This window comes from Curcuma longa, chromosome 16 (assembly GCF_044706935.1).
Source record: "Curcuma longa cultivar G26 ecotype Majalengka, Jawa Barat chromosome 16, ITB_CL_G26_1.1, whole genome shotgun sequence".
Classification (NCBI taxonomy): Eukaryota; Viridiplantae; Streptophyta; class Magnoliopsida; order Zingiberales; family Zingiberaceae; genus Curcuma; species Curcuma longa.
Genome location: NC_133876.1, coordinates 1398927 through 1421253, shown reverse-complemented (window position 1 = coordinate 1421253; position 22327 = coordinate 1398927). Strand labels below are relative to the sequence as shown.

Here is a 22327-nt window from a genome sequence, read left to right as displayed (position 1 = left end):
TTCCCAAATTATCACCATGTTTATTTCCAATTGTCGGTCCAACATTTGTAATTTCAATCATATATCGCGATGCAAAACTTGAGCTGTGGTTTATTGTGGATCAGTTGGTTATGGCAATGCTCCTACTATGCCATAATGTCAGTCATGTGATGGGGGAGATGAGGACAACTATTTCAAAGATTATTGGATCAAGCTATTTGAAAATCTATCTATAATGTGTCTGTACTCTGTAGTCAGTTAGACGGGTGGTTTCGTATTAATGCCCCAGAGTGTTTGTAGAAAATTTAATTCTTGCTGTGCTGCAGTTTTTAAAATATAGACAAAATAAAATTTGCAAATGCTTCTCTTTTGGAGGTGGCCAGCAGCTTGAAATGGTTATCTACCTACTTGTTTGGAATGTCATCACACTGATTCCCTTTTGCGATTTACTTGCTTTCTAACCATGTATTCGCATAGTTTTATGTACCTCTAGCTTTGGCCTTGCAGTTCTTTTTATCTTTTGTTGGTGGTAGAAGGTTAACCTTTTTCTCTGGATATATCTGCCAGTAATTTTCAAATAAATTTATCTCAAAGTGGTATTCATTTTCAAAATTTCTGCTTCAGAATGTAAACTTCAAATGAAATTCCTACCCTCCGATTTTGTTCCATTATGTTGAACATATGCACTCACCAACTACCTGCGTTACTTCTCTTGGTCAGGGGCCAGAGTTCATTAGTAAAGCTGTTGATTTGGCAGCCCGAGAGCTGCTTGCAGTTGCAACTCCTGGTCAAGGTTGAATATTAATCAAAAGTCACTGAATGATTGCTAGTGTATGTGAATGAAATGTTTTATTTTTTTTTCTTTGACAGTTGATCAGGTGCAGCTTAATCGGGCTAAGGAGTCTACCAAGTCGGCCGTTCTCATGAACCTTGAATCTCGAGTACTAATCCTTCATATTCCCTATCTCATTTGGCATCATTCATTACATTGGTAATGCTTAGTTACACATTTGGCAGATGGTGGCATCAGAAGATATTGGAAGACAGATTCTCACATATGGTGAAAGGTAGATTCTTATGTTAGTTTTCTAAAAGTTGAAATCAAATGCAAGAGTAGATGGATGAAACACATAAATGACGGGGGGAAATTGAAAATGGCTTGCGAACTACTAGCTATGCCTGCCAAAATGCTTTCCTTAATGCAGAATAAAATTGTGAATCATTCATCTTTAAGTTGTTTATTAAAATTGAGTAGCAGCTTGCACTTTAGAGTGTACTCTAATTGAAGTGATCTGTTAATTGCAAAATGTTTATGCTCTGGGTCTGAGAAAATTACAAGTTGAAGCAAGTTCATACCATTCAATAAAGATTAAATAAGAACTATTGGGGTTCCCTTGCAGTCATTCAGTTGTTTACAGGTTTTACTCTTTAGTTGTTTATAATCCAGACTATCCAGCTCAAGAAACAATTTCGAGAGATAATGTTCCTTCCCAGGACTCCACATTGACGGTAGTTTCGTGTACCAGGCTACCCTTTTAATATTCCTTTTATATTACCTTTTGTCCCTGTTAGATGTTAATGGACTGTGCTTGAAATTAAAACAAAGACAGGCTGCCCACTTGGTTCCTAGTTGAGCATCTAAATCTTGGTTTATCCACTAGTTTTTCACTTATCAGATATCAAACTCGTTTCATCTTTGAACTATTGGTTGTCTGGCCAATGTGTTCTGATATGCAAGATGCTGTCTGAGTTCAAATAGGATACTACAGCCAGGACCTAAATTCTGGAAATACATTGGAAAATATTTTGGTTTAATGATGGGTAGCATAGCATGCCTCTGACGTTTTTTCTCAACTCTTTGAGCAACTTTAGATGATGATATCTGAAATTACTTCATATGTTTCTCAGTTATTTATTGATTTTGCTCCACTTAGTGCCAACAATCAGTTTGGTATTGGTGATGCTGCAGGAAACCCGTTGAGCATTTCCTAAAAGCCGTGGACGAACTCACACTAGAAGATATTAGTTCCCTCGCTGAAAAGATCATCTCATCGCCACTGACAATGGCCTCATGGGGAGATGGTAAATCGCACGTTACATGATGAATGCTATAGTGGTTCAAATGATTTCTTTAATGGTAATATTTCATAATTCTCTTTGCAGTCAACCATGTTCCCGGCTATAAGTTTGTTAGAGCGAAGTTCCACGCAAACTGAAACTTTTGGTGCTCGCTCAGACAATCTTGTCACCCAATTCGATCATTATTTGGAGTTGCTGTTTCTCCTTGGTCTGGACCCAGAGGTGTAGAAAATAACGAAGGGAATATCGGCAAGAAAATTAATTTTTGTAAATTGAGCAATTATTGTCGGAATGCTTCATTTTTATCCCTATACATTTTATTATGGATAAATTATAAAATTTTCTTGTCATCTTTCAATCCATCAGACTTACTATAATGGCTCTCCATATTTTTCATCAAACAGATTGTCTTGCTAGTGGGATCCACTGTCAATGTGAGTGTCATGCTCCTTTCATCTTGGAATTTTTCATGCTAAGTATCATTTTCCAATGAAATATATAATACCTCATTCGTGATCTGTCACACGTTTTGAGAAGGTTGAGTAAATGCCTACAAGAGGGATGATTACGTTCAAGAGGATAAGTTAAAATTTTTTTCTAAAGATGAATTATTTGGAGCTATTCTATAAAAGTATGAGTGGAACACGAAATAAAGACTAATCATTTTCCAATTCAAACGCTTAGAACTTGAAACTTACAAACTCCTCCGAGTATTGATTCTATTCTCGAGGAAACTTTTGGCTGCAAGCTCAAAGCTGCCGGGCAAGCACACGACAAGAACAAGCATGAGTTCTATACTAGCTAGCTAGTTAGCTAGCTATATCGCAGTGTTAATTAAACCATAAACCTTGTTGTCTTAGTCTTTAACTAATAGCTGTGTGGATAAGCTTGTCGGAGAGGATGCAGGAATAATGAGAGGCAAAAGTGAATGCAGCCTTACTTGCCGCAATGAATACAGATCATTTCAGATATCTGTAATATATTTCTATCTATCTAGCTCATTGTTAGTGGAAGTGGAAGTGGAATATTTGGGGAGAAGTTAAAAAAATTCCACGTTGGTGTAGTGTAGATAACATCGACAGGGTGGAAACTGATGAAACACAAAGATGAGCAAGTTGGATCTCTTTTTCCTGCCCTACGAGCGAGGTAGCTAGCTAGCTAGCTAGCTAGCTAGCTACCTAGTGACATCTTTTGAATTGTTTTTCAGGCATTACGTGAAGTCTGGATTAGTGTTTAATTCGGATCAGAACGAGACTTTTTTCTTTCTCGCGCATTATTTCTATGCTATGCTAGTGGATGTCGCTCTTCTTTAAAAAGTATTATTATTATTATTAAAATTTTATTTTATAAAATTATTATATAAATTTTTTTATATTATTAAATTCTATTTTTTTAATTTTCATAATTTATGATTGTCTAATTAGAACATTTATTAGTACATATCTATATCGTCTTTCGAAATTTTTTTTTAATATGTTCAACCTCAAGTTTCTTTCTAGTATTCTCATTTTATCCTATTCCTATCCATCCTCCTATATCTACATATTTATCTTAACATTCTTATTTTTGTAATTCTCATCTTTTACTTATTTGTTCAAGTCATATTCCAATATTTAATTTCATATATGATAATATAGCAGATATAACTATTATTTTATAATATTTTCTTTTGTATTTTAGATGTACACTACGATCATAAAAAATACATGATGTTTTTTTTCATTTCATTATGTAAAACATTTCTGACCATTCTTTCATCCTTTTATTAAAAAAATGATCTTAAATATTTGAAGTTCTAATTAAATTGCTGATAATTCATCATCTCCTAGGTTAGTAATTATATAATTACGTTTAATATTGTTAAACTTAAATTTTATATATTTTATTTTTACTTTATTAATTTTAAAATCTTTCATTTTTAATATTTTCCTTCAAAATCAAATTTAGCATTTATTTTTTCAGATATTTCATTAATTAAAATAATATCATCTTACTATATTTTGGATGTGTCTAATAAATTTATACATGATTAATATAAACAGATAAGAACATAGAACTCATCTTTATTAATCTTATCTTTATAAAAAAAAATACCACGTGTAAATTTTATTTCACTTTTCAATTAAAACCACACCCGTGTGATTTTAATAGATTGTGAAAATTAAAGTGTAGCTAATCAATTTAAGTGTAATTGAAAATAAAAAAGAAGCACGAAAGAATTAGAAAAAATATTCTAGAATTCATGTGTTTGTAGATGGTTAACGATGATGGAGTAGAAAAAGATGGAATGAGTTGGGTGAGGTTTGGAATTATTTTTCTAAGGGTATTTGCTCCCGAGGCATAGCTGAGTTGATTACGACGCAGCAGACTTGCAGAAGAGGGCAAGAGTTCGAATCCTGGCGAAATCAGGCAATACCCTCCTGTGTCGTGTTTCTCGATTTACCTCCTCACAAATGGTCGTAGAGACGACCGTGTGGAGCCGCTAAGGTGGCGGATTCCACCTTTTGCAGAACAGATGCCTAATTAACGTACAAAAACACACTTTTAAGTCATTTGCCTTCAGTCATTTGCACAGCTTTGCAATTCATGGAGATGAACAGCTTTGCAATGATTTATTGTTTCTTTTTGACTTCGACTTAGAAAAAATGGAGATGGAATTAGAAAAAATGAAAATAATGATTTATTGTTTCTTTTTGACTTCGACTTGCACAGCTTTGCAATTCATGGAGATGGACATTGTTCAGTCATTTGCCTTCCCTAACCATGCCCTCATTCCTAAACCAAATGGCAGGTAGGTGTGAGGGAATCTGCAAGCACTAGCAATGCCGCGGGAGAATCTATCAGGGTTGAACTCATCAACATCAGCTCCCCAATTGTTGTGATCGTGATGCAGCATCGAAATTGTGGTCCAGGTAGTGATGCCTTTTGGTAGCTGGATGTCTCCAAGTTTAACACTCTGAAGTGCCTCCCTCACCACATAGGCAGCTGGAGGAAATAGCCGAAGTGTCTCTTGGATCACCATTGTAAGCTGCAAAAGGAATTACTGTAATAACAATTCAGTTTATATAATAGCATGTCAGATAAGCTGTAAATCCATGTCGCAGTTGATCATTGAATAAATTGAACCACTTTGACTTCACTTTCAATTTGCCATGAATATATCTGAATCTTACTACAAATAGTAAGAGACAACTCTCCAGTGATTTGCAGACATGAAAATTTGAGAAGCTCATTAGATTATCAAATTTTGAATAGAACATTTCAATTCTGTTACTCAAGTGTGCATATGAGGCAAAACAACAGGATCCCAAATTCTGTTACTACAACGACCAAGCCTTATCAGAGGAAAAACAACAGGATTGTCAAATCATAAAACAAATTCAATCTAAATGGGCATATGAGGCAACACCTTAATCCTGGGATCTCATTCAGCATGCTCGAGTTGGACATTACCATCTGAAGCTTGCGAAGACAAGAAAATATTTCCTTGCCATCAGCAAAACTACTTCCAAAACAAGCTCTTGAGATTACATCAGCTGAAAACTTTCTCAGATCCCCATCAACTACTATTTCGGTGTTGTCCCCTGCGTGTTCAAGAAGACTTTCCCATGAATTCGACAACAGAATAGCTGCTTCTACCATTAAGTCAACCATGCCCTGCATGTATACCCACAGAGAAGGGGAAGCGCACGCTCGGGACGGAGAGGAAGCGCGCGCTCGCGACGGACGGTGAGGAGGAGGACGCTGCTAGGGTTTCGCCGGAAGGGGAAGCGCGCGCTCGAGACGGACTCGCCGCTAGGGTTTCGCTCGGGACGAAGAGGATGTCTCACCGAATGTTTTGCTCGGGACGGAGAGGAAGGGCTTCGAACGTTTTCGCCGCGGAGGTTTTCGCCGCGGAGGTTTTTGCTCGGGACAGAGAGGAACGTTTTCGCCACAGAGGTTTTCGCTTGGAGGGACGGCGGGCTCGCGGAGGTTTCACTAGGTTTCGCTTGAGGGACGGCGGGCTCGCGGAGGTTTCGCGGACGGCTGGGTTTCGCTAGGTTTCGCGGACGGCTGGGTAATTTGGTAAACGAAATTAGGATAACCCCGGAATCCAACAAAACCTAGATTTTTCTTGGTTTTGCAATTCCGGGTTAGATGCCCTGATTTGCTGATGTAGGCTGACATGGCAGGAATATAACATTACTAGGGAATCACCGATTAACTAAACCAAACAGGGTTTTATTTGATAACTTTGAGTGGATAACCAAGGTAATCATGGATTACCCTTAACCAAACACCCCCTAATAGTTTCTAAGCTATCTGAAAACTATCACAAACAAAATAAGATTTGTGACAATGGAGATAACGTCGCAATATAGTATTGTAGATGATATCTTTTGTGAGATGTAAGTGCTATCGCAACCCGATTGCGATTTCTCTTACAACATGGTCTTGAATCCCATGGCAAATTGTTGTTCTGGCAAAATACTAATGTTGCAAGGGATCCATCCGAGTTTTAAGAGGTCATAATTTTTTATTCGGATTGAATCATGAGATATTTAATATATCAAATCAAAATTCATCCAAAAATCTATATTCATTATTATGTATAATCTATAACGACCCAATCTTAAGCTCAAAAAAATATCGTCTAAAATGTTTTTAGATATTCAAATAATTTTTATCATTATATTAAAGTCATTTTCATCTTTTATATCGTTATAATTTTAAGATTATTTAAATTTTTATTTAGTTGGTGTTAGGGTATTATTTTTTATTTTGAATTAATTTTATTTGATTAAATTTAGAGATAGTTTTTTGCGTTTGATAATTTTCAATATCTTATCTAAAATTTCCCTATAAATAAACCTCCAGAATAATTATTATTCTATCCGACATCCTATACCCCCAATAATTATAGTGATTTTGTCTTCTTTTTTTTTCACAAGTTAGAGTAGACCCGACCACGGCCCGGACCCGGCCCGGGTCAACTAGCCGGTTGGCCCGTTGACCCAGTTAGCCGGGCCGGTTACGGTTCAAGCCCATTGGAACCAGCGGATCGCCGATTCCAACAGTAACAGCCGGTTTAGTTTTTTTTGGGGATCGAACTAGGACATCCCAAGACACAAACACATATACTCACCACTGTTCTACAATGCCTTTTGTTTATAAAATTAATATAATTATATATATACTATATTTATATTTATTTAATTCAAGTCATTTTTAAGACCCTGTTGATGGAGAACGAACACGCAATTCTCACCGATCAAAGACGTAGACACTCACTACTGTACCCCAATGACTTTTATACATAATTTCAATACGATATTATATATAATATAATTATTTCAAATATATTATAGTACGCGATTGGTGGGGATCAAACCCGAGAGTTTCGCATGAGAAATGGATACAGAGACCACTATACTACAACATTTTTATTAAATTTATTCAATAAATTTATTTATATATTTATTTCAAAATTATATTTACATGCCGTTAGTGAGGATCGAACCAGAGAAAGGAATACGCACCATTAAACTATATCAACTTTTCTCTCTTTTTTCAATATTTTTTTTATATAAATTTTAAATTTTAAATTTTTTAATATAATAATCTTGAACCGTCGCCAACCGTGAACCAGCGGTTCCGAACCGTGAACCGTAACCGTCTTGGGCGGTTAAGGTTAAGGGTCGACCTGCTATGAACCGTCGAACCGGCGGTTCCGAACCGTCGAACCGTCAATTCTGAACCGTGATCGGGTCTAAGTTAGAGTGCGACTACACATTTTATTTTTTTTCCCCAACATTTCAACCAATATTTTTATTTTGACCGCGCTTTTTATTTTAATATGATTATAGTTTTATTCTTGTTTGAATAATTGAATTCTCTTCTAAAAAAGTGGATCCGCCACCTTAGCGGCCCCACACGGTCGGCTCCACGACCATCTGTGATGAGGTAAATCGAGAAAGTATAGTTGGTTACGACGTAGAAGGGTATTGCCTGGCTTCGCCAGGATTCGGAATAATTGAATTCTAAACCATGCCAAATTAAACATCAAATCATGTTAACGTCGCCATTATTTTCTTTAGGAAGATCTTTCTTTCTTTTTTTGTTTGGCCATCATGTTTTACTTAATTATATTTCACGAGGATCACAAAATTTTTATAAAATTCTATATATATATGGCAAATTTCAAAAGAGCACCTCTTAATTTTCTTATCGTTAAAAGTATAACTTGTATTTAAAATATATTAAAGGAGTACTTCATCTTAATTTTAATCCAAAAATACTCTTATCTTAGTTGTGATGTGTAATAATGGTTTTAGAAGTAATTTTGGTTGAGCATGCTTTAAGTTGTATTAATTTTGATCGATAGTGTTAGAGTAATTTTGATTAAAATAATTTTAATCAAGTTAAAATAATTTTAACTAATAAATACCAATTATATATAACTTCTGAGCAATTTAGTTTTATTTGTCAATTTTATAAATGAAAAAAGAATTAAACCGAAAAAATTAATTATTTGTCAATCAAAAACCAAAATGATAAATTTAAAAAAAGAAACTAAAATTTTCTGATAGATTTTATCAATTTAGAGTAATCCACTCCACCTCCCCCAATGCCCAACATACTCTCTTTCTTATGGAATGGTTTATATTTTAATCAATTTAAAATAATTTTAATAAAATTTAAATAATTATTATCAAATTGATAAAAAAATATTTTAATATAATAATATTCGATTTAAAATTTAAAATTTAATTATAAGTATATAATAATTATAAGACCATCTCCAACCGGTGCCCTTTTACACCAAAATGGTGTAAAAGTGGCACCATTCTCCTCCAACGGATACACTATTTTAGTGCCCAAAATGGTGTTGGTGAACAGTGCGGCACCATTTTGGTGCCACACTGTTCACTTGCACCAAAATGGTGCAAGTGTGTTATTTAATAATTAATTAATATAAAAACATTTTTAAATGTTAAAAATACTATAAACATTATTTTTATTAATAATTATGATCATAATAACAATATTTAATAAATTAATATATATGTTGAAATTAATATATATTATAAGATGAAAAAATAGAATATTCTAAGGAATATTCTTTTTAGTGTAGGAAATGGTGTCTCTTAGTTGGAATTAGAAAAAATTTTGGTGTTGAAATGACACCAAATTGGTGTTGCAAGAGCACCAAAATGGTGTTTATGGTTGGAGATGGTCTAATAGCTTTTAAAATTATTTTAATAAAATTTAAATAATTTTATCAAATTAATAAAAATATTTTAATATAATAATATTTTATATATTAATTTTAATTAAAATAAAATAATTTTATATATTAAAATTATAAATAAATTGAATATTCATAAATAAATTTAATATTTAATTTAATAAGAATTCATTTATCTTCTTCATTCAACATATACAAAATCAATTAAATAATTAAATTTAAATAACTCATTAAACTAAATAAATAAATTTAATTATATATATTTAATTTTTAATATTAATAAAAAAATTAAAAATAAATAAATTTATATTATCCAACTTAATAATCTATCTACTAATTTTAAAATATAAAAATTTAAATAATAAAAAAATAAATTAAAAAATTCGATAATGAAATCAAATTATCAAGCTAAATTTAAATAATTACTCGCCACTTAATTATCTTATCCAATAACATCACAAACCTTCAAATAAAACATCCAAAACATTGTCCCCACAAACAATGGCCAGAATAATTAAAGTTTAGTGCGAAGAAATCACTAGAAAATCCATTGGATTGAAAGTTTGACAAGGACGATGTCCCCAGGACAGTAAGAATAATTAAAGCTCCAATACCTACATGGCCAGCCTTCACGCTGGACAGGACAAGTAATCCAATGGCAGTCAGTAGTTCCCCACGATCGCTAGCTATTTCATCTGCAGACTTCTAATCGTCATCTTCCTCCACCAGCAGTTGTTATTTATGTGCACGAACAAGAAGAACATCTTTTTTCTTCTTCTTTTTTTTTTTTGTTGGGTTTTGTGGATTTCAGAGGTTCTCGAGGATGTATAGTAAGAAAGAATGAGGACAATTGTTTAGGTTTCTTCGATTCTTCACAATTTCTATTGTGTTATTGGCAATCGGTAGTAAGCTACCGCAGCAACTCGGAGACCCACTCCACGTCCGGCGGGTATTCATCTGCCATCTCGGAAATGCACTCTTTGCTCAGCCTCTCGAACATCTTCGCCCTCAGCGGCCTCCCTGAGTGAACCCTCTTTGGCGGCTCCTCTTCCTCCAACCACCTAGCAGCGCCCGCGCGCATCATTGCACTCGCGGTCGGAGTCGACGGCGTGCTGCAGAAACCAGCATTAAACCTGGTCGGAGAGGAAAACTCACCGCTTTGCACTTGCGATGGCCACGAGCTTGGCGCCGAGTTTGTCTTGGCCAGTTGCAGCAGCCTCAGCGAGGCCACGATGTCGTTAACCGAGGAGCCGGCCTGAAACGACGCCCGCCGCAGCAGCTTCCCGCCGCTCGGCGATATTGGCGGTGAATCCGTTGACGGGGACATCGGCGGCGATGTCATCGTCGACGTCGGCGATGACACCAGAGTATTGACGAGGTAATTCTGTAGAAAGTTCGACTCGGCGGCCGAGGCCGACGGGGAACTCTGCTGGTGCGTCTGCGGCGGCACCAGGCGGAGCTGGTCGGGGGTGTGGGCGAAGAAGCAAACGCGGCGGCGGCAGGCGGTGCCATCCTTGCAGGGCTGGGTGCGGTATCGGCCCGGGTGGAGCCAACACTCAAACACCCCGTGCGCGAGCTCGCAAGAGTCGCCGCGCTTGCACCCACCGGCCTTCCGGAAGTCCGGGCAGGGGGCGCCGGAGTACCGTTGCTTCCGAGGGTCGCGGCGCCGGGCCTTCTCGCCAGGGTGCGCGAAGGGGCACTCTGTCCAGTCGTGGGCGCGCGCCCGGCCGCACCGCCGCACCTTGAACTCGTACATCCGGAAGTCATCCGACGAGTACGCGTCCACCACCGGCGACGAGTACTCCCCTGCCTCCTCTCTAAAATAAAGTTGCAGCGCAGCGAGAGCAGCATCGTCGAGGAGCTCGTACCCGGCCGCCGGATCATCGCTAGACCAAGGAGGAACGTGCACCGTCGGATTCTGATGGCTGACATCTCGTCCAATCATCATCATCGTCTCTCTCTCTCTCTCTCTCTCTTCTTCTTCTTCTTCTTCTTCTCCGTCGAAGTCTGCCAGAGCTCCACGGTGTTTAAATCGGGAAAGCGGTGACCGCGGTCGGATTCCTAACCCAACCGCGGTTAATAAAATATCTATCGTACTAAACTGACGGCGTCGAGATGGCAAGCTCAAGCCGTTACCTATCGTACCGGTTTTGAGTACATAACGGTATCCGAATGCCGGTGGGTCCCGTACGTACCCAATAAAGGAGAGGGTACGTCGGGTGTTGCGCTAGGAGGATGCGCGACAAAATTGCAGTAAATAATCAATGCTGACATGTACGGTGGAGATTGGACATGTGGATCAGTGGGATCACTATTGCGATAAGCGAGTGGTACACCATCGCGACTTTTTATAGCCGTCGATCGACTATGCCGTCACATGAGCCCCGCTTTATGCTGGACCGATCGGATTTAATTATTTCTTTTGACCGGTTCCAGCTTTGACTTCCAAAACGGGCCATCACGAGAAAGATGCGGTCCAATCCCCACCGCCCGCTTCCGATCCGACGGCGGTGCAGTGTTTGCTTGCGGTTCAGGGTTCGGATGGGACTTCACGCGAGACCCGCCGCTCGAACCGTGGAGATTAAAGATAATGTGGGGGCCGCAGTGTCCCCTCCTCCTGTCTCATGCTCCACCGGCACGTCGCGGTCTCACGGAGGAAAGGGACCATCTTGGAATCCATTGCATGCATTTGGAGTGAGTTGGAAAGGGACGGCAGCGGTGGCGCCGGTCTCATCCGATCCGTCAGTGTCCCAAGTCGTGGAGGATAAGGCGAACGCACGTGGCACGCGACGCATTGCTGCCGGGTTCGAGGTGATCCAGTGTGTCTCAAGTCGTGCCCCAAGCGGAGCCTGTCACATCAGCATTTCGTAACTGAAATATGGGATATTTGAGCAAAAATTAACATACGTCTATTTTTTAATTATCAAAAACATTTCTTTCATTTATTTATCATTAAAACATATGAAACTTTAAGAATTTTATCATGCTTGCTTCTTACCCTTGAGACAAGAAAGTGGGCCTCCTCGCTTAATAAATATCAACCCCACACACCTCACCTTGTGTCCGCCGCAAACACAAGTCATGGGAATAGACCCAAAGGATTGCATCTAAAATAATCGACATTCTACTCAACCGTGCAAATAAATTTTAATATTATTCAAATGACATATTCAACCTTCATAATAGTTAAAATCATGTATTATATTCTTGAAATACTTCAAAATTGATTGATGGACCTACATGATAATTTAAAAGTTTCATATTTTTTTAATAAAAAAAGTCTTAAGAATTTATTAGTGGTATCCGTTAATGAATATCATTATCCTAAGTTTTATAATGAACTTGTAATAAATTTTATCTAGTTTTTACGAGTTTAAAATTTTGCTATTTTCAATTTATGTTATCGAATTTAGATATGATGATATAAATATATTAAATTTTTAATAGTATATTGATTTTGATTTTAAGTGATTCAAAATTTTCTATGTTCTTTAGTCAATTTCGAAAGTAACTACCTGATAGACCTAAAAAGAAAAAGAGATATTTTAGGAATATAATACGTAATTTAAGTATTATGAAAGTTGGATATATGATTTAGATAATATCAAAATTACTTATACGAATTCAGTTAAATGGTGAAAAATAATAGTCCACACGAATTCAGTAAAATGGTAAAAAAATAATAGTCCAATGCATAACCCCTTACAAGAGTGTTTGATGCTAAGGTGGTCGAAGGACATGTCAACGACCTCTTTCTCCATTTGAGATGAAGTATTCTACCTTTTCACATATCAACAAAAGTAAAGATTCTTTAACAACAAAAGTGAAGTTAGTTATTTGTGATTGGTGGCATTGACGAAGGTGAATAATCATCATAAGTATATATCTTCATGCATCCAAGGTAACAAAATGATATGAACAAGCACAATCTCAAAAAGGGTAACAAATGATACGGACCATGTTTCATTTAGGCAAGGAAGACTACAAAATGTAGTAGAAGGAAAACTTATCCAAAATGGCACCTAAATTGAGTGAAATTCAACATGCTTAAGGAAACAAATCTAAGTTATTTCAACTTAGTCTCTCTTATTTCTCTTCGATGCACATACTAAGGCCAGACTCAAAAATTTCATATTGGGGAGAAGACGAAAGATACATATTTACATTGAGAGACGCCTACAATATTGCATCCTCACCAGCCATAGATGGGATTTTGACCATGCACCCAACCCAAGTTGCATCTAGGGGTCTACATCACTCATGATTCAAAATAGGCTCTTACTTTCGAGTTAACATAGTTGAATTCCTTCTTTAATGGCAAGAACACATTAGACTCTAGTTTGTCGGAGAAAGGAGTGGAGCATGCGAGGACGAAGAAGTTGGAGCTAAGTTGGAAGTAGGCAACAACTTTTACTAAAGATAAAGTTGTCGATTGTTATACGAGTCACTGTGGATTGCTTCTGAAGCATCAACACACATGTAGACCAACCAAATTCGACATCGCAATATGCATATACAGAATCTTGAGTCGACAATACAAGAACCGAGAACTACAAATGAAGACATCACTTTCTCACAATGCAGCAAGACGCGCTGAAAATCACTTCCACAAGTTGGAGCAAAACTAGTTCTTCAGCTGACTGCTTTCTTTTTGTTGAGTTCCACATACATGTCCTCGATCATCGGCTTCCAGAGACGCACACGAGCATTTATAAACCAATTGGAGACCTATTATCAAAGCAAAATGAAAGGTAAGTGATCTCAAATGCGAGTGCACACAACTGTAGAAGTTATAGCCCATGCACCTGGCTCCTAGTCAGACCGCTTTTTATTGCAAGCAAATGCTTCTCGTTGTCTTTTGGATACCTGGGTTCATCCACACTGATCTTAAGTTGGATCATAGAATTGGATACAGAAACACATTGTTAGCAGCAATGGAAGGAAGCAGACTTACGGGTGCAGAAAGTTCTCAAACATCCAGGCCCGTAGAACGGAGACTGATTTTTCGGGCAAACCTCTCTGTGGTCTCCATGACTGATGTTCACTCTTCCTCAGCTGCTGAAGAGCCCACTGCTTCTGGAGTAATGAAGATTCAAGGCTCCTTTCCTTTCCTTTGAGGTTTTCGGAGCCCGGTTGTTGAGCAATCAAAATAATCAGACTAGTAATTCTCCTTTTCAAGCTTTTGTAGAGTGATGAAACTGAATGCAACGCGAAGCAGGCATGAGTGTCGGAGGTGCTTGACTGGATTAGGGAAACAAAGGACGCCTTAACATTCTGTAGCTGCTCCGAGCAGTGCTTGTAACTGTGATCCACCTACAATTTTAAGAAAGTGAAATGGAGTTGAACACAAATCTTATGTAACTGTGATCCACCTACAATCTTATGTGCAATGGAGTGGAACACAAATTATGGCTGTAAGTGAAAAATCTTCATAGCCACTGACTAGAAAATCACATAAATTGTCACTTACCAATTGAAGCATTGTGAGCAGCTCACTTTTCTTTCTGTTAGCTTCCTGGCACTTTTGAGCATCCACATTGTCCAGGGGTTCAGTTTGCCCGAATGCGAGTAGCAGTTCTGAAACAGTTATAGGATGTTCGGGCGTGCTAGAGCAGCTCGAGGAAAAAAATTTTGCCTCGCCATCAATCAGATTCAGTGAATCATCCATGTTGTTATAATCCGATAGTGCATATGCAGCAGCTTCTGCAAGAACTTGTTGCACTGCATGAAGGTATTTGGATCTTGACAAAATATGGGATAGCTGAACAAAGCAAGAAGAACCGTGATTTAGAGAAGGCTTCTCGGTGCATGCATCATTCTCCTTTTGTGTCACTCCCAAACAGAAATCATGAAAAGAGATTCGATTAGCATCATTGGAGGTGTGAAACTCAGTCGGACAGCGTGAACTGTCGGCCGATGTAACTTGAGTTACAGCAGAACAGCTTATTTCAGAGCATTGATCAGCAATGTTGGCTGTCTCAGTGAGACATGGTTGACAGGAACCAACACTGAGAGAAAGCTCACTGCCAGGAGCTACTGCAGCATTGTCATAAGCATGGCCGAAATTCCAATTTAAGTCGTGAAAGTTCCAACCAGGCTGTGAAATCTTTTTAACATGATAGGATGGTTGAACTATACTGAATGTTTTGCCTAAGGGCCCTTGATCGTCGACCAATTCACTCTGATTCCATGAACAACCAACACTGTCATTTTTAGATGCAAGGAGATTCACACCACTTGTTGATCCAAAGTTACCGTGAGGTGATGCTGCAAGTGAAGAAGGAACTATCATATCCTCACTGATAATATTTTCTGGCAAACAGGTGGTGGAAGATAGAAGATTGGCAAGTGAAGTGGCAGAAAGAGAAGTTCCTGAAAAATGTTCACGGAGGCCAACATTGGCCATGGATCGATTGAATGAATCATTACCAATCTGAGTAAAGGTTTCACTAAATGAACTAGTTTCGTTGTTTGTCAAGTAAGCATCAGCAGTTGCTGTCTCTTGAGCTGTAGAAACGAAGGGACTACTGACAAACATTTGCCTGTGGATATTGTTGCCTGGTATGCCTGACTGGAGAAAAGAACCAAATGTCGGATCGAGAATCATATTATTATGGTTAAAGTTGAAGAATGAACCACTGAAAATGTCATTCTCCATTCCAATCCAAGATGCTGAAATTACACTCCCCAGAAGTGCTTTTATCGAGTTTGAGTACCACTTGGATATAAGAAGGAAATCCTTTTACTAGTCATTCAACTTGTTTCTGTCAGCACACAACAACCTGAAATTATAACCAGTGAAAGAAAATTAAACTCACTCTCTTAGATCCCACAGTAAGAACTGGCTTAAGATTTTCAATGTTTAGCTTGGATAAAAGGAAAAAATGGCTCATATTATAAAGCATACATACAAAGAATCCTCATTCCTTTCAACTCCAAATCAGGCACTTGAAGGCTAATGATCATCCAACATGAACCAAGTATTGATCTGAAATGAAAAGCTTCAGTGTTAGGCGATAGTGACAATTACTAAGGCGATCTAAGTATTCTCAAACGTTGAAGCATAATACACAATGTTAGAAAACTGAATCCTCAATTTGTTTGCTATGAATGCTGAAGACAATTGTTAACACTGCAAATCAGTAGGTAATTCTTATCAAGTGGACATTGTGAAAGAAGAGAGGATCTGTCATCTCCTCGTGCTTTTGTTGTGATTAAAAAGCCACAACTCTGTGTTGTAAAAAGAATTGAGCTTCTAGATAGGGTGATACCAACCTCTTGCTTAGTTGCATGCCATCAATCACTTGCTTGACAACATGCATGATAAAAACTGTAACAAAAACTCGACTGCTAAAGGATGCTGCTCAGATCTGCACATTCACTTGAACTACTCAACTTGCTCCTCAGTTGCTATTAAATTGAAGAGTCCTAACAGATAAGCTTCTAAAACAGTAGAACAAACAAGGTCAAATGCACCATGTTGTTGAGCATCCTCTGCGTTTGGACTTTATAAAGTGGTCAAATGATCTATAATATTCAAATGAGAGAAATACATTATTGATTGAATAAATAAAAAGTTCAACAAGGCATTCCTTCTGCAAAGCAACAACGGAAGCTTGCACAAGATTTTTAAAGAAAATAAAAGAGGAAAAAAATAACTTCACGAGGCAGAAGAGCATTTAAACCATCTAAAGAAACCAACCTCTCTTGAGTGTCCGTCGTTGCTCAGACAATAAGCTACCAAAAGAATAGCCAATGCCGTTCCCTCTCTGGATATAGAGCTATAAGGGAAGAACATTGAAGCTCAGATCAAAATCATGTTTGATACATCCATCAATTCATTTTACTTTTCTTAATGGGAAGAAATCTCCACTCGGCCAAAAAAGGGAAGTGGCGCATTTCCTTATAGAATGCCTACAACAGATGCTCAAGAACAACCAAGAAAACAATGGAGTACAGAGTTCATCAGGTATCCGTGCTTTTGAAGACCACTTATAGAAGGTCCTTGTTGTTTGAGTCATCAGAGTAATGGGTTTTCACCCAGCACAAAATCCAAAAACATGGGGCCCAGAGCTAAAGAAGAATTATGACCTTCCTCTCCTCGAAGAGAAGGACAAAAATTAAATGGGATTCACTCTCATTTGAACAGAGAATTGGGCAGTTTTTTCTGAATTCCCAGTGCAAACCCGAAAGGCAAACACGTGAAACATAGATTCATGGCCCATGGTCGATCAAGATCCTTGCAAATCTCCAACAACAGCAAAGGAAGAAAAAAAATTACTATACGAAGTCAGACGAGGATATACGTATATTATATTACCAATTTTATGATGGCGCTCACCTTTGCTATGATTGAGATGATGGCATTCTTCAAAGTTGAAATAGAAGGCCAATCATTCCTCCTGTTCTGTTCATACTCACCTGGTAAAAAGAAACCTCAAGGCTGATCTTATATTCCGTATGCGAATGTCAAATTGGTTCTTGGTTCACCAGAGCCAAACCAAAACACACTTGGGGGAAACAGGTGCCTGATTCATTAGCTGATAAACTCTATTATGAAAAAGACAAAATAGAGATTGTCTTTTTTTGTTGATTTACCATGGTTCAGAAAGTGGAGGAGCAGCTTTAAAAAGTCAGGTCCCATAAGCTTTTGCAGAGAAGGTACATATGGCATGGGTTCTCAATCAATGCCATGCAATCGACACTAAAAAAAAAAGGAAATAAAAGGAGAGAGACAGGAGGAGGGGAGAGAGCCAGAGAGAGGAGTCACACAGGGAGGAAAACAACAAGGTGGGGGAAGGAGGTGGGAGGAAGCAGAGCAACGCATTACCTCCTTGTCCAGGCTTTCGGGCCCCACCTTTTCTCCCTGTTTTCTCTCCCTGAGCTCCCGTCCTTCCCACCTTCAGCTGCTGTGCTTCTCTGTGCAATTATGGCGACAAGCAAAATATATCTTTTCTGGCCAACCTTTTTGCTTAAATGAAAAAACTTGAGGCGGAGAGGCGGGAGGTTGGAGAAGAGCTGCTTTCATAGCCACAGTCGCAGAAGTGAATGTATTAGGAAGCAAGAGGACAAAGTGATGTCAGCCAAATCTAGCAGGGAGATTTCTGACAGATTTAATGGGTCAATAAACTAGCAGTTGCTCATTTACCTCATTCTCAACAACCAGCAGCGTCCCTGAGAAATCAAGTAAAAGAAAAGTCGTCTGCTGCACTTCTGAAGGGAAACTGGAGACACGAAAAAAATTTATAGAATGTATCCTTTTTACTGTTCAACACAAGAAGACAACAAGATTGCATCGAGGGCAATGATCCAAAACTGAGCATGTTCTTGGTAAAGAAGAAAGAGGGACCAGCTTTTCTGAGTTCAATCTGATAGGGTGCAGGTCTTAATTGAAGCGCATGTCTTTGTACGCTAGCACATGCAGTGCAACGCCACATGAAGCTGCTGCTGCTGCTCTTAGAAATTGAACAGGGTGAGCTCATCAATGAACTGCCACTTGATACTATAAATGTGGACTAAGATCGCATCCTAATTTTTGAACTGATTAAGAGACAGAGTTGTAACTTACTTTTCCAACATGCTGAAGATGATTGGCTATTAGAAGGAAGAGTTTAGAAAACAAATCTGAGTAAAAAAGCTGAATTTTTCATTAAAAAGATTGGAAAGGAAATCTCTCTGGGTAAAGTAGACTGGTTCTTGTCCACTGGTGACATAACTTTGATCTCTTATATAATATCAACAACAAAACAACACGAAGGACAATCTACAGGACAAGAAAAGACAAACGTGAGGCCAAGTATTCCCACACCATCGTCAGAAGAGCTGCAGCATTCATGCTCCACGTCCTACTACAGTGCGAAAATCTTTTACTGCTTAACATTTCATCATTATAGGCTTTGTCACGTTGCAAATAAAGGTTGCTTCTTCCACTGCAATTGCTTTTCCGGTCCAACTTTGAACAACTCGATGTTCCCCCGTTTTGAGGTCAAATTGCATGGCTACCTCAACGAGCAAGATGTAGAGTTAGAACATAAAGAACCGCCATTGTACAACTCGTGTCGCCAAAAAGGGGAAGAAAGGTAAGCGAGCTCACCGTAGGCTGCAGCGTTGCAGAACATTTGCAGGGATTTCGACAATGACAAAAAAAATTTTTCTCAATTACAAAGGAATTGGTTGTTGCTTCGCTGGGACTACTGCTGATCACTCACTTCAAGCTCCATCAAACCTCGCAATCAGTCTATTGCTGGAAATACAGTCTGGATGAATCATTAAGGCACGGATCAAGATGGGGATACCGTTGGATCTCTATCCACGATAATTTTTCCAACAGCTTCCTTAGACAGAGATCACAAGTTATTTCCTGTTAGCAATAAAAAAAAACTCGTTGGACCAATTAATTGGTTGATTGGAAATAAAAAATCTCGTTATTTTGGAAACACTGCACAGTTCTTTATGCTGGACATTAATTTTGCCATTTTCTTGAAAAAAAAGGTCTATGGTCTTGCTTGGAGATGTCTCAAAAGCTAATATATTGGTCATTCTGAATTCACAACTAATTGCCAGTGAAACTCATGTCTTCTGCAAAAAGATGAAATTCACCACCTTAGCGGCCCTACACGGTCGGTCCCACGACCATCTATAAGAAGTGGAACTCATGTCAAAGATAGAGTAGGTTGTATTCCAATTTTAATTTATGTGTGATGCGTCCCGTAATTTTCGCTCGGGCATATATATTTGGATAGATCTACATCTGCTAATCAGAAACGTAACTAGACGTGCATGACTCGGAAAGCATGACAAATCAGAAAGATGAAAGTATTGCAGCTTGGGAACACTTTGGTCATGTGAGAAGTTGCAGTCGGCATATACGAGTACACCTGTACAAGTAAAAACCTACTCGAGTGTTTTCTCAGACAAATTTTTTATCATAATTGACTAATAGTGTAGGAGAACGTCCTTAGCTTGTCATTTAGGCAACTAGAACATCCCCTTAGGAATTTTTCTCGTGAAATCCAACTCCTTCGGTTATTTTATTTCATTAATTCTACTAATATCTCTCCAACTAGTAGTCTAGCATGGACCGTCATCTGGACCGCGAGAACATCTTCTTTGAAAATATTACTCCTAAAGTCTGACCTCTTCAGTTATTTTACTTCATCATTCCTACTAATATCTCTCCAATTAGCAGTCTAGCAGGTGACACTATCATCCAGATCGCGAAAATACCCTCACTCGAGAATATCTCCCTTGAACTTTGACCCCTCTACTTAATCATTTCTACTAACCGTTCATGGATCAAGAGACATCCTCAACATGTCATCTAGACTGAGAGAGTATCCTCACTCGTATATATCTTCCTTGGACTCTGCCCCCTCCAACTATTTTACTTAATCATTTCTGCTAATCATTCTTGGATCAAGAGACGTCCTCATCATGTCCTCAAAGTCATGAGAGTATCCCTGCTAGTGGATATCTCCCTTGGATTCCAACCCCTCCAGCTACTTTACTTAATCATTTTTGATCAAGAGTCGAATAGTAAACAGTGGCCTAAGCATGGGTAAAGTAGAGGTCGACCAAGGGAAGTGACACCGACAATGTCAAAGGGTCGGGCATACAAGAAGCCTAGGACGATGAGGAGAGGTTAGTCATGGACCCTCACCAGTACGTGTCAGATGTGTCAAACGTTGTTTCAAACAGGAAAGGGACAATGGCCCTACCCTTGCCCATGCACTAGATTGGCTGCAATCCATACTTAGGTTAACTTTGACTCTCACATGAGCTAATGGCTAAAGCATGGGGGAATCCACATAGAGGTTAGCTTCATATAAGGAGGAAGGTGTTTGCCGAGTGAGAGGATGATCCATTTGGTAAACTACAACTGAGCTCAAGTGTTACGAATGGCCTCAAGTCAAGACAATGGTTAACCCACTCAACTACTATTTTTCTTCTTTCCTTATTTCTTACTAAAGCTCTTCTTAACATAAGACATCATTTCTTTTAGCATGCTAAAACTTTTCTCTCAAATAAAACATTATTCTTTTCAGCTAAAGCTCTTCTTGAGTATTGCCAACTAGGGAGAGTGTTGACAACTCACATTACTTTTGGATGTTGCTCAAATGAAAACGAGCTCGGGTGCATAAGTCCAGATGTATCAACTCGGGTGCACCAGCTCAAGTACACCAACTCTAGCACAAAAGAACAGGAGTCATCGGTTTGCATATTTTAGAGTAGAATAATCGAGTGGTGTCAAAAGCTCAACCGGATTGAATCTGAAAGAAATGGTGTGTCTAAACCAGAAGGATTGGGAGTAAGATTGGAGATTCAAACCGTATCAATATGTTTTTTATTTACGAAGATACACTCGTATAAATAGATTTCACAAGTATTTTCTTATTTACTTTTCGATATCAACTGTACTTAAGCTTTTAGTCATCCATAATAGTTGCCACCAATCCTCCTTTTCTACTGCAACTTGATTTTGCTGAGAAAGCAACTATATATGTAAGACTGAAGTTCTAGTTGCACTTGAGCTAACCATTCTAATGCACGATGATCAAGTCTACTCATATAATATTGAAGAGGTATGATTCCATACTATTGGAAGATTGTCTCGACACAGTAACCTTACTGACTTGTCCCCCATTATATACTCGATAGTGAATAGGAAATATATACAAGCTAAGATTCTAAATCATGAACTTGAAAACCCCTATGAATTCAATAAACTGCCATAAAACTCAAATCCTTCATCGATCTATGGGGCCACTATACAAGTTCATGATTGGTTATTAAATTTCACCATCAATCACCAACGATCAAGTTAGTTTCGAGTCTTGTCTATGCCCAGATGATTTAAATATAAACTATATACTAGCTTTTGGACAAAATTATTACATTATCAATTTTCTCAAAGTTATTATTTTTCAAAATAATTTTCTCCTATATTTAAATAATTTATATCATTTTAATTTTTAGTTTTTAAATAAATGTATTTTATAATATATTTTCAAAATTAGCAACTTTTAATAATTTATTAAGAAT

General features: G+C 38.0%; 3 protein-coding genes and 1 long non-coding RNA gene across 4 annotated transcripts in view; 1 reads left to right on the top strand and 3 right to left on the bottom strand.

Moving 5' to 3' along the window:
* LOC141847537 (mitochondrial-processing peptidase subunit alpha-like) overlaps positions 1 to 2418 on the top strand; it is a 4150-nt gene extending 1732 nt beyond the window's left edge. The window contains exons 3-7 of the mRNA XM_074735593.1: positions 700 to 772; positions 850 to 920; positions 997 to 1046; positions 1949 to 2061; positions 2143 to 2418. Coding sequence (XP_074591694.1) covers positions 700 to 772; positions 850 to 920; positions 997 to 1046; positions 1949 to 2061; positions 2143 to 2195 — 360 coding nt within the window. The 3' untranslated portion in view covers positions 2196 to 2418. The remainder of the gene's footprint in view (positions 1 to 699; positions 773 to 849; positions 921 to 996; positions 1047 to 1948; positions 2062 to 2142) is intronic.
* A 2885-nt stretch (positions 2419 to 5303) lies between these two features.
* On the bottom strand, positions 5304 to 6072 carry LOC141848101 (uncharacterized). Its single transcript, XR_012603462.1, has 2 exons — positions 5732 to 6072; positions 5304 to 5642 (listed from the first exon to the last, which is right to left on the bottom strand). It is a non-coding gene; the product is annotated as an uncharacterized LOC141848101 (long non-coding RNA).
* A 3728-nt stretch (positions 6073 to 9800) lies between these two features.
* On the bottom strand, positions 9801 to 11274 carry LOC141847822 (zinc finger CCCH domain-containing protein 2-like). The gene has a single exon (XM_074735910.1). It carries the CDS (start codon positions 11235 to 11237, stop codon positions 10197 to 10199), a length of 1041 nt encoding a protein of 346 aa, XP_074592011.1. The 5' UTR covers positions 11238 to 11274; the 3' UTR covers positions 9801 to 10196.
* A 2516-nt stretch (positions 11275 to 13790) lies between these two features.
* Positions 13791 to 15944, bottom strand: LOC141848038 (homeobox protein ATH1-like). The gene is made up of 4 exons (XM_074736149.1): positions 14757 to 15944; positions 14241 to 14599; positions 14092 to 14152; positions 13791 to 14014 (listed from the first exon to the last, which is right to left on the bottom strand). The coding sequence occupies exons 1-4, from the start codon at positions 15942 to 15944 to the stop codon at positions 13919 to 13921; spliced, it is 1704 nt and encodes a 567-aa protein (XP_074592250.1). The 3' UTR covers positions 13791 to 13918.
* Positions 15945 to 22327: the final 6383 nt, after the last annotated feature.

Coding starts and splice junctions, on each gene's coding strand:
- LOC141848038 (XM_074736149.1), bottom strand. CDS start 15,944: ATGGAGAATGACATTTTCAGTGGTTCATTCTTCAACTTTAACCATAAT. Junction 14,600..14,756: donor TGCTCACAATGCTTCAATTG/GTAAGTGACAAT, acceptor TTAAAATTGTAG/GTGGATCACAGTTACAAGCA. Junction 14,153..14,240: donor TTTGAGAACTTTCTGCACCC/GTAAGTCTGCTT, acceptor GGATGAACCCAG/GTATCCAAAAGACAACGAGA.
- LOC141847822 (XM_074735910.1), bottom strand. CDS start 11,237: ATGATGATGATTGGACGAGATGTCAGCCATCAGAATCCGACGGTGCAC.